The sequence below is a fragment of the Telmatherina bonti genome, assembly GCF_933228915.1.
Source record: "Telmatherina bonti genome assembly, chromosome: 12".
In the NCBI taxonomy this organism is placed as follows: domain Eukaryota; kingdom Metazoa; phylum Chordata; class Actinopteri; order Atheriniformes; family Telmatherinidae; genus Telmatherina; species Telmatherina bonti.
In genome coordinates, this window is record NC_136610.1 from 30,725,618 (window position 1) to 30,738,265 (window position 12,648).

The 12,648-nt window shown below is 42.2% G+C and overlaps 1 protein-coding gene across 2 annotated transcripts; it reads right to left on the reverse strand.

Annotated features, from left to right (window-relative positions):
• Nucleotides 1–436: 436 nt before the first annotated feature.
• LOC306763199 (uncharacterized protein) lies at nt 437–9,757 on the reverse strand. Of its 2 annotated transcripts, none has more exons than XM_079249944.1 (2): nt 9,519–9,757; nt 437–9,000 (listed from the first exon to the last, which is right to left on the reverse strand). In XM_079249944.1, the coding sequence occupies exon 2, from the start codon at nt 8,924–8,926 to the stop codon at nt 941–943; it is 7,986 nt and encodes a 2,661-aa protein (XP_079106070.1). In that variant the 5' UTR covers nt 8,927–9,000; nt 9,519–9,757; the 3' UTR covers nt 437–940. The 2 variants fall into 2 exon arrangements, with proteins under 2 accessions (XP_079106070.1, XP_079106069.1); XM_079249943.1 differs by having other exon boundaries at nt 437–9,005.
• Nucleotides 9,758–12,648: the final 2,891 nt, after the last annotated feature.

Genomic DNA, 12,648 nt, shown 5'->3' on the forward strand with positions numbered 1-12,648 from the left:
GTGTTTGCTTTTAGTTTATTTATTTGATGAGGAGCATGGATAAAAATATTCACTCATTTGAAGTGGTTTTGCTGTACCAATCAGATTGAAAATAAGCATTTTAATGACCACTAAAGCTTAACCTTTATTATACTCTGCATTGTAGTCTTGTATTTGTATAAATTGAATGCATTGATGTAGTATGCTACAAATAATTTCAGAAGATTTAAAGGTACAAAAATGCTTTTCCTGAATAATGCAATATATAATTCTTACACTTTAAATTATCTGTATTTATAAAATAGAAGGCAACACAGCCAGAATGACATTGTGTAAAAAAAAAATAATTAAAAAAAATCTTACACAAGTAGATATTACAATAGCTTCAATGCAACATGTTTAAAAATGTCTAAATTTATCAAATGATTAGACAAGAAAGTATGAAAAAAGAGCAATGCATATTCAAAGTTTTTATTGCCATTGTTGCAACGTGTCAATGATCATGATCATTCAATCATTCATTAATATACATTAATAAAATAAATATGATGTTCTTTTAAAACAGGATTTTCAAGTTTTTTTGGTTTGTTATTTGTTGAGAAAGTACAAACATTAGTAAATCAGTAAACCAACAAATGTATAGTGTCTGTGCCTCTTTTTAGACATTACAGTATCATTCTTGTATCCTATATAAAAAATTGTAGGTAATAGTCATAAGAACACCTAATAAAAAACACCTGCTTACTTTTATTTGAAATGCTGTTAACCTGTAAGAACTATTTAGTGAAAACAGCTAAGCAAAGAATATAGCAGCAGCAAATACACAACAACCAAAGAATTGCTGTCTTCAGTTGCAATGTTAAAACTCAAATAACATTACAGGCTAACATTAGAAACTCCCTTTATACACAGTGTATTTTAAACCCAACAGGCTCCAGGAAGGCGGCCTCTACCCTCTATTTCAGGACCTTTTCCCCCCTGCTGGTGGTAAGTTAGGAGGATGTTTGTGGTAATAGTCAGGTGGAGTGGGATTTGGGCTTGCATTCATCCCTGTGGGGACATAATACATGCTCTCCAGGTAGCTGTGGTCCAGTGGTGGATGATTTTGGGGCTCTGGCTTGGACCCCGGTCCTGAGGCATTCCTATATCTGACTCCAGGCCCGTTTGAGTGCATTGTTGCTGCAGCAGAAGCCTCAGGATATCGGGGTGGCTGAGGCTGAGCCTGGGGGTGGGCTAAAGGAGGGGGAGCTGCACAGGGCATGTACTGCGGAGCAGGGGCGTACATGTTGGGGCTATGGAGAGGAGGGAAGGGGGCTGCGGATGGAGGATACAGACCTGAATGCGACATTGCTTGCTGTGGGATAAGGACTTCCACATACTGACCAGTCTCTGGGTCAAACAACATTTTCCTCAGTGGTTGTACAGGCACCTCAATGTAAAAATATTTCCCTGTTTCAGGATCCAGGAGCACTCTGCGTGGTGTTTGTCCATAGCTACTTTCTGAGTACAAACTGGAGCTGTCACCCCCATATTCAGACCCATAGGAAGGCCCCATGCTTTGAGGGCCACACAGGTACTGAGGATCCATTGAAGGAAGGCCTGGAGAGTGACTGTGACCAGGATCACTGTAAGGAGCTGCAGCAATACTTGGTGGCTGCTGATGAGGAGATCTGTGCACAGGGGGCCTTCGAGGGTCAATGTGCTGGTTTGGCTGCATAGGGCGATCAGTAGAGCAGGCCTGCATGAGTGAAGGGACGGGAGGGCAGGGACCAGACTGGTGGAGAGGCTGATACATAGAAGGTGGGTGGTTAAGACCAAGAGGGCTTGATTTGGGAGAGCCTGGTTGATGACTCATTGGCTGAGGTTCAGGTCTGCACTGATAGGGGCGGAGAGGGGGCTGGGTTACTGGGTAAGGTAGTGCTTGGCCTGGTGAGTGTGGTGGAGCAGGTGGGGTAAGATTATGGGGGCTGCGGTGATGGTGTGGAGGGGCAAGAACAGGATGAGATGGACAGCCAGCTGTGCAGGAGCAGGGAGGATGGCGAGATGAGGGTTGATAACAATTTTGCCTCATGGGAGCCAAATCTGGGAGCAGCAACGGACTGAAGCTCTCTCTTTCATCATAGCTTGGAGGGTCATCTGAGGCATAAAAATGTAGTTCATCTGTTCTTTGGGCATGCTCACTGGAGACAGATCTGTGGCTCCGCTGATTTGTGTATCTTGGTACTTGTGTTGTGGAAACAGCAGTGGTTTGTTTTGCAATGTTTGCCGTAACAGGCATAGCTTGCTCCTGAGGGTATACCACCCTGGGATGCTGCAGTTGGCTGTCTGGATCCATAAGAACTGGTTGGCTGGTTTCACTGGGTCCTGGGATTTGGGCTGGTTTTGGATCAGAAATTGGACCTGAAGGCGGGGATACACCAAAACCAGTGGCTGATGTTGCCAAAAATGCAGGCTTTTGTGCATGTCTGGAGCTCTGAGGAGAGGCAGCAGATTGTTGTGGCTGTCCTCTATCAGCAGCTTCCTCTGTGTCTGATGAAGATGACGGCTGGTTTGAGAAACTGGGGATGGTTGTGGTTGTTGTTTTGTGAGGTGGAGGTTTGAGGCTGGACATTGTTGACACAGCTAGTTTCCTTGAATAGTTTGAGGATGATACAGACTCATTGGAAATTTTCCTATAAATTGTGGGGGAGCTTACCACAATAGTTTGAGGCCTCTCTTCACCTTGTGGTTTTCCATTTGATAACCCTCGCTGGACTTCATTTGGTATTGTTCCTAAATCTGCAGGTTTAAATTTGCAGTTTGGTTTTGGAGGCACAGCTGGCTTTTGAGAGCTTTTAGCAATGGATTTCACTTCAATAGTTTGAGGCCTGTGGTTTCCTGTAGAGTTTGTGGATAATTCTTGCTTCTGTGATTCTTTGGACAGGGATTTAACCTCAATTGGCTGCGGTTTGAATCTCCTTATTGCAGGGGATCTTGGGGGGAAAGTTGGATCTAGTCTTTTTACTGCTTCAAAATCCCCGTTGTCTTTCTGTTTGGTGGAAGGTGGTGTTTGCTCCTGTAGATTGCCTCTTTGCTTTGCAGTTTCTTTTCTTGGAGGCTTAGTGCTAACTCCCTCCTCTTCTCTTGGCTTTTTGGGGATGTCTGTGATGTCAGCTGCTGATGGGCCTGAAGTTGCAGATGAAGAAGAGAATGTCATTTCCCTGTTAGACTCAGCCAAAGCTCCATCTGAAGAAGGGGTGGTCTGAAGGGGGATCTCCAGGCTGTTCACATGCTTACAGGGAACTCCTTTCCCTCCAGCAATGTTTTGGTTATTGCCCACCACTGCTCCAATGTCAGCTTGGTAGCCTTTCTCTTTTAATAACATAGAAACTGAGTGCCCAACACTGCCGGGGGTAGGGGGTCCGGGTGAAAGGGAAGCAGGATCAGGAGTTTGGACTGGGGCGGGAATCTCTTCCTGAGCTGGAGATGCAGACATGTTGGCTTTGTTTGGCCTTTCTCTTATCAACACAACAGCAGTGGACACTTCTCTTTCCTTACTGGGCATTTTAGGGAGGCTTCCTAGCATTGGGGGTTTTCTGTCTGTCCGTGTCACCACAGGTTTGTCATCGCTTTCTGACACGTTGTAGCTTTCTGCCATTGTTTTTTGTGTTTCTTCTGTAATATTTACATCATGTTCACAGAGTCTCTGAGTCGCTGGATCTCTTGTTGTGCAATCTGGTGTGTTCAAATTCAAGGACTTGGCTTCTCTGTTTACCTCCAGAGAAGACCTCAGAGAGGCTTGGGGCTTTTCATCCTCATCTCTCTTGTTGCTTGACGTTTTATTTTTATCATCTTTACAGCAAACAGCCTTGTATTCTATTTGCATCGGCTGTGGACCCGGAGAATTTGATTTGCTCTTAGCAGGAGGAGGTAGATTAAGCATCTCTGAATCTTTAGCTTCCTCTTTTTGCTCTTCTTTCCTCACACCCAGGAGCTCCTCTTCCCTCTCCTCTCTTGCCTCTTCCCTCCCTATCTCCTGCATCTCATCTCTCTCTTCTCTTGTTGTGGGTTCATCTCTATTTTTCTCATTTTCACTTTTCATCCTCTCTTCATTCTCATTTGATGTCGTTACAGCACTTGCCGCCTTGAAAGATAGGTTATAAGTATTTTTAACTAGCCTTCTCACATCTCTAACTTTGTGAATGGGGGCTTTCACTCTGCTATTCTCCTGTTCTTCCTCTGTTTTCTCATCTATGTCGGTCTCAGGCTTCTCTTCTTTTTCTCTGGCAGGCACATCTGGTGAAAAGGGTCCAGGTTTGTTTTCTGCCTCAGGTGTGAGACAGACATTTAGCGAGGCTTTCTTTTTCTCCACAGCTTTGAGAGTAATCTCCTGCGTTTTAGATGTGTAGGCACCAGGGTCACCTTGCCGCTGTTGTTTATGGTCCTCTCTGTTTTCACAGTCCTGATTTCTGTTTGTCACCCTCACCTGTGCGGCACTAGCTCTTCCGGAAGAAGGTGACGTAGCATTTGCTGAGTCACTTTCCTCCATTAAGTGGCTTTTACTCTCCTGTAATCCAGGCTGGGAGTGTTTACTATCAAATGGGACTTTTAATTCTGATTTAATCTCTGATCTTAAAGATGTTGTGCTCTTGCTTTGAGAATCGGCCTCTTCGCTGTCAGTCTGAGAGAAGGTAACACTTCTGCAACTGCTGGATGAGCTTGGCCTGTTACCAGATTTTATGCCAGGGCTTTTGGATGGCTTTAATTCATCTTTTGTGCCTGGTTCATCCTTTACAAAAGGACCTTCAGATGAAAGATCATAATCTGACTGAAGACCAGACCTCTGATTCCATGAGTCAGGTTTAGGGGACTCTTTAAGAGGTGCCACTGTGCTCTCTGTTGGGGGGATTACTTCTTCACATGCTTGCTCATCAGGTTGCCTGTCAACGCTTTGCATCTTCTTGGACAACACACTCTTAATGAGGCATGAGGCCATCTTGGTTTTGGTGCATGTCTCATCCATAGAAGCAGATTTCTGGAGTTTGGACTGTCTTTCTTTTTGTTTATTGGGCTCGGGGCTGCTCTCCGAAGGGAAACACTCTTGCATTGCCGCCGGTGTGCTGTGTTGTCTCAGAAAAGCCCCTCTGGGGTGACTCTCTTTAGGGGGTGATTCCACCATCACAGGTAGTCCAGGACTGCTATTTTCACTGCTCTCATCCTGCTTTCCTTCACCATTATTCTTTCTTTTCAACTGGATCTGTCTCTTCGGTACTCCTTTTCTCGCCCTCCTGTAATCTTCTCTTTCTACAGCCACATCGATGCATTCAAAGCTGCCCAACTCATATCGCCTTGAAGGGTCTAGACCATCTGAGTAGTATGCAGATGGTTGCTGAAAGGAGAGATCATCATGATCCAGCTTTGGTGCAGAACCCCTGAAGTCAGCGTAGGTCGGCCAGGCAGCATTGACCCCAGCTGGGCTCTCTTGGGTGGAGGGTTGAGAAATGTTTGTAGATGAACGATGGCTGGAGTTGTACATGTCAAGGTAATCTACTTCAGGGCTTGACAGGCTGCGGAAAGCCAAGTCTGTAAACCACTTCACCTCATTGTCTGCTTCATCAAGCTCGCTTCCCATGCTGGAGCCGGAACTCTGACAGGGCCTGTTTGTGGCAACTCGTCCAGGAGCGCTTCTCTTGTTCTGAGGCGGAGGGGGTTGAGGTCGTCTGCTGGCGCTTCCACACCTGCCGTCTTGTTGAGAAGCAAGTCTAAGCAGATTCTGTTGTTGCTGTAGCTGCCTTGTCGCTAGCAAGCTCTCTGAATAGGAATGCACTGCTGGCAGTCCCTGACGTGTCTCTCTACTTGTGGGAGCTGCACTGCAACTCACAGGTCCTTTTCTATTCCTGGCACTGAATGACAGCTCAACCTGTTCCCCTCTGTAACTGGTGACCCGCTGCCACCCCTCCCCTCTTTCAGGAGCCCGCTCCTCCCTCTCTCGCTCTCTGTCCATCTCCCTCTCTCTCTCCCTCTCCATACCTACATCTCTTTCCTGCTCCACTGGCATTTCCCTCTCCAGCTCCAATTGCCTTCCTAGCCTAACCCAATGGGGTTGGCTATTATTGTCAACAGGGTCATCATTTGGGCTTTCCCTATTTGTCGCGGCCTTCTTTAAATGAGCGCTTGATGAGGATGCTAAAACTTGAGAGGGGCTACGGCTTCTGTTCTGCCACTGTCTGTATGGTTTCTGAGGGGCTATGATGTGGACAGGTGTAAACCTGGTGAGAGGCGGAGAGGGAGTCTGCCTCCTGTTTACATGGTGGGGCATGTCGTCTGTGAACCTCTCTGTGTTTTCACGTCTAACTCTGGTTAACAGCTGTCTTCTCGAGTTCACAGGCGTGCAGGTTGATGCTGGTGAAAAAATGCTGTTGGCAGAAGTCAGAAAATAAGAAGTGGGATGAGGATGGAGGCTTTGCTGTGTCTGCAAAGTTTGGTTTGATGAAGCCTTGTGGACAGGTGAGATGCTGGGACTCTTGATCTTAGGAGCTATAGGATTAGAGGAAGGTGACTTGATTTCACTTCGAGAATTTGTAGAAGTATTTTCTCCCTGATAGAAGGGGGGCTGAAGTATTTCTTCAGTGAAGGAAACTACTCTTAATTTATCTTGAGGATATTCTTCCTTTACGTCTTCGTCTTTTACTTTGGTTTGTTGTATCAGTGAGCTGTCTATCCTTTTGTCTGATGAGACAGATATAGGTGAATGGGCTGCCACCACTGGTGAGACGCTAATGACTTCAGGAGTAGTGTCCTTCTCTCTCCTGTCTAATGTGGATGACTCGCTGTTTTTTGTCAGATGTGTTGGGGACTGTGTTTCTATGATATTAACAGAAAAAGAATCTGTTTCAATGTCGGGAGTGTTTCTGACAGAATGGCCGGACTGTGTACAAAGGGAGTTGTCTAAAGGAACGTTTGACGGCGAATGTTGATAACTCTGGTCAGAAAATGGAACAACAGGAGATCGATCTCTACTTCTACATGGAGGTGAAGGACTTTGATGCTCGTCAGATGAAAGGATTTGATATCTCGGTTCTGGTGAAGGGGTGAGATGATTTAGTTGAGGCGATGGTGTTTGAAGCAAGAGAGTTGCTGCAGAGATTAGGAAGCCTGATATTAGCTGTGACTCTTGTGACTCTGCTGTACTGCTGTTTATACGGTCTCTGCTTGCCTCAGAGGGCACAAAGGTCCGATCTAACTCTGGGGTGGAGGGATGAGAGAGTTTGGGAAATGGTGGACTGTCTCTGTCCTCAGGCTGAACAACGGAGTAAGAAATCCCTGTGATATGAGGAGAGGAGGTGAAGCTTCTTGGTGATGCAGATCCAACAGGAGGCTCTAACAAAGGCGAGACTGATGTTATTTCCACTCCAGAAGTTTGCTCTTTCCTGCTGACCTCAGGTGATGATGCTATAATCCTTATCTCAGGTGAAGGAGAAGTGTACCTGTACTCTATGGGGGAGCTATTGTCCCTTATTCCTGGTGATGGAGATAAACTATAATCAACCACAGGTGAAAACACCTGGGTCCTGATCTCAGAAAATATTAAGTTGTTTCTTATTTTAGCTGAAGCGTCCGGAGAGGGACTTCTTGTCCCAGTGTTGGCTGGAGAAGGGCTGAGTACAACAGGTGAGGCACTTGTATTTCTTGAATCAGGTGAAATAGTGCACCCCACAAGCTCAGGAGATGTTGCTATTGAAATGACAGGAGATGGGGGTGTGTATTGAGGCCCAGGTGTAGAAACAGTGCTATGCGGTTCAGCTGATAACCTTGTGTCTTGGTTTTCCGGAGTAGTTGCAGTGTCTCTGCCTGAAGATGAGAGATCTGAACTCAGTTCAGGAGTATGAACCAAATCCTTTATGTCAGGTGTGGAGCCTCTGCTAAATAGATCAGGTAGGGAGACCCTTCCTCTTAGTTCGGGGAAAGGAGATGACGACTTTGGATCAGAATATGGAGGAGTATTTCTGATCTCAGGGGAGACTGAGACTGTTCTGTCTGAATGAGACTCTATTTTTAAACCACTGGCTGAAGGTAAAAGAGGTGAAAAGATGGTTCTGGATTCAAAGTCTGAATCTGTAAAACTCTGAGAAAAGCGTGTAACCTCAGGTAAGGGACTGCCGTTTGGATTTAAGTTTCGAGCTGTTGGCTCAAGCAGGTCTTGTGGGAAGGAAGGACTCGGAGTTAAAGATGGATTTGAGGGGCTGCTTTGTCGGTCTGTAAATGAAGGCGTTGTTCTTGGTTCAGATTCTGAATGGGTTTGTTTTGGATGAGGCGATGATGATGAAAGTCTTTTTTCAAATGAGGAAGAAGACAAAGATGACAGTCTTCCCTCTGGACTGAGGGTATTGGGGCTACTATGTCCAGGAGAGGGGGTCCTCTCACCACTGTAGAAGACTTGTGGTAATGGGCTAATTGAACTAAGCTGAAGTTCTGGTGATTTGCTCTTAGGTGTTAAACTTGGGATACTATCCACATGAACTTGCGGATGTTCTGAGCTCAGCACCTTACCCTCCGACTGCCTCTCCTCTGAGGGTTCCTTTTGCAAAGCCAGGCTGTAAACCCTCTCTCCTGAATCTTCAAAGCCCTCCTCTCCCTCACTGGAGCCCTGTGCAGTATGGTAGGAGCCAGAGGAATCGTTCAGTTCATCCACTGGAGGTGATGCAGCAGCTATGCTGTCCACCTCTCTCTGTGAAAGGACAAAAGCCCCGGCAGCAGGGCTGCCTGAGAGGGACGATGACTCACAGTCGTCCCCAAAAATGTCACAAAGGCAGGTAGTCTCAGAGATGGCAGTGCGCTGAGATGGGACGTTGATAATGTCGTAGATTTCAACGTGGTTAGGGGTGCCGTCACGATGGCAAAGGGAGAAGGTGCGGGGAGCACTGCGCAGGAAGGAGTAGCTGTCCCCCTGGAGAGTCCAGCTGTCCATTGCTAGTCCACAATCTCCAAATGCTGAGTGTGGCCGGTCCAGGCTGCTCCCTTAGTCTGCTCTTGACTTTGTTCCTGCACTAGAAATAAGATATGGTCACCTGGATGGTGTGCAGCTCATTCATTGATACCAACAGGAGGCTACAGTATTAGATGAAGATCAAATGTTTTTGCATTTCAAACCTGAAACTACATCATCTGTGTCTCATTCACTTGCCATCAGAAAATTGATTATTCAATTATGAAATTTTCTGAGAATATTTACAGCTGCAACATCTGTGAGACTATTGCTGAAAAAGCTAAAGCAAAGCAGTTTGAAATTAAAACAAGATTTACTTTAATTTAACTGCAACTCCTAAGTTGCTTGATATACAGACATTCTCTATGTGCTTAAAATATCATAGTCTCAGACATTATTAATAAACTGGCTTTCAATCTGATTTAAAGTTAACATCATCATCTGGACTGACAACATATTGAATTAGACCTGAGAAGAGCATAATTTTAGTCTGTACTGTCCACATATATAACTGATTGGAATAGCAGGAAATGCTCTTTGTGCAAGAAAAAAAACAAAATGTTAGCTACTGTACCTTTGGCCACTGATAAAGCTTTCCCAATAGCATTGAGTTCCTCGGTGTTGCAATATCTGCCCCTCATCCAACAAACTCTCTCTGCAAAAGACTCCGAGTTGACAAGACCTCGTTCATTGAGTGTATCCAGGATTGAACAGCTCCACACAGAAAAGTCTGCAAGTGCCACACTGACTGGGCAACTCCAGAATGTCAAAGGCACTGCCATGTATCAAACTTGAATAGAAAAAGTAGAAGGATCTCAGTCAGACACATTACATCCCTGAATACCCTCTTCTCTATTTCTGCCCCACCCCTCTGAGCTGGCATCGGGGAAAGCGCTTACTGATGTGGCCCAGATCTTTTTTCTTCTGCAGACTGGGGTTTGGTTGGGCATTGGCTTTTCTGTGTGAGCTGGGGTAGGGTACCTCACAGGGGTGGGTGGGTTTATAGTTAGCAGCAGGTGCTGATCAGGCCAAGGCGGATAACTGCGCCTGGAATCTGACACTTACAGCCAGCTCAGTCACAGGGCTTCTCTATATATAGACCCATATTATCAGGGCTAGATAGACGTAGCTTTAGCCTTTTGCGGGGGCGCACTGGTGGGAAAAGAAAGAGTAAATACTTCGCTTAAAGAATTTCACACACATTCTCCACTGGGCTGCAACTTGTGAGACTGTACTCAGCATTATGTAAGGATAAAGTAAAAGTATGTGCATTTGTCTATGTATGGCGCTAATATGTGTGCAGGCTAAGGTGTGGTTGGGGAACAGGTCAAAGGTTAACACTGACCACCTGACCCTAATGGCTCACATGAAATCCCTTGTACTGCTTAGCTAGCAAAACTTGTATGGTAAAATGCTCTGACATATTTTAAGCTACTTCCTTTCACCAACAAATATTCATTTACAGGACCACTACAGCGAATGAAACTTCAGTTTTAGATTTTCTTTTCCAGCACTTTGGTGATACAATAGAAAGGCCCTCTGAGCAACACAGAGTTCATTTATACAAGTTTGACTGTGTTAAATTCAGATACACCATAAGTCTCCACCATAATACCTCATGTAATCACCATTCATTCTTTTATTAGGTCATTTGGGGAAAAACCCTGGAAAAGTCACGATGTACAACTTTAATATCATTAAAGCTTAACACTGGAAAGATAACAGGATATTCGTGTGTAGAAAAACATATACATAAATCCAGTTTTCTGATTGAAAATAATGTTGTAACAAGTAGTTTAAGTGTGTAACATCAAAAATATTATAATGGCTGTATCAGGCTCAGTTCTCTAATAACCACACCTCCGTCTCTTTAAATAAATTCAATCATTTAAAAATATATCACTGTTTTTTAGAGCTTTTGCAGCAAAGCACCATTCAAAATTACATTATATTTTGTAACAATATGAATATTTTGCTCAATAAAACAGAAGAATGAAGTTTTAAATTATGTCTAGAAGAACATCACAGTTATATTGCTGTACTTGTGTGCCTGGAATGAGATTGTGTGAACTTAAGTGTGGTGAAGTGCTGATAAATTTAAACCCTTTGTGGTGAAGTCAGTACAGTAAACTGGAGGAGGACTCAGTGGGAAAGAATGATGAGCACCTCAGCAATGGGGAGCTTTGTTCTACATCACTGATAGATTAGTCACAACCGCCTTTTCATGTCCAAAAACCTCACCCACCATCACTCTCACACAAATAAGCTGTGTAAAAACAATACACTGCATATAGCTTAAGAGGCAAAGAAGCTATATCTATGATCTGTTCAGTAGTTTTTGTTCAAAACTATTTTAAGTTTATTTTCAGTCCAAATCTGCCTATATTTTTATATCTAGAATTGATGATGATTTTAATTGTCTTTATCTAAAGTTTTTCCTTTTCCTTGTTGTCTTAGTGTCTCTGTAAATCACTTAAAATCACAGTTATTGAATTGTGATCTATAAATAAACTTTCCTTGCCTTATAACTATCCAAAGGGGCCTATTACAGAGTAAAGTTCAGTGTCTTCAGTGTCCATTGCTCTGCAAATGTCACAGACTGTTACTACTACTTTAAACATTCATTAAAGATTTTTTTTTATTGTTTGCTGTCCATCTGAGGAATATGACGCTAAACACAGATACCATCTTGTGATAGGTTATATAATACAACAGTATTATATACAATATTATACAACAGTAAGAATATGAACCTAAGATCATATTATAAATCTATCTTTTTTAAATATATATATATATATATATATATATATATATATATATATATATATATATATATATATATATATATATATATATATATATATATATATATATATATATAGGCATATATATATATATATATATATATATATATATATATATATATATATATATATATATATATATATAGGCATATATTATATATATATATATAATATTATATATATAATATATATATATATATATATATATATAGGCATATATATATATATATATATATATATATATATATATATATATATATATATATATATATATATATATATTTATTTTAAAAAAGATAGATTTATAATATGATCTTAGGTTCATATTCTTACTGTTGTATAATATTGTATATAATACTGTTGTATTATATAACCTATCACAAGATGGTATCTGTGTTTATATATATATATATATATATATGTATATATATGTATATGTGTATATGTATATATGTATATATGTATGTATATATATATGTGTATGTATATATGTATATATATATATGTATATGTATATATGTATATATATGTATATATATATATATATATATATATATATATATATATATATATACTATATATATATATATGTATATGTATATGTGTATGTGTGTGTGTGTGTGTGTGTGTGTGTGTGTATGTGTATGTGTGTGTATATTAAAAAGGCAGTGGGTAAACTGATACTTTAGTATCAGAAGCTCACTTGTTTGCTTTATTTTAGTGTAAACCTCGACGTCTAATCTTAGCGCAAAAAGATAGAAAAACAAAGGAAACAAAAAAATAAAAAATCTACTAGCCACATGGAAGATGAGAAGTAAATAAATAACTTTAATTCTGAAAGCTGCATTTAGCGTAGTATGCAATACCGGAAGTTGCCGCAATACGACTGGCGGTGGA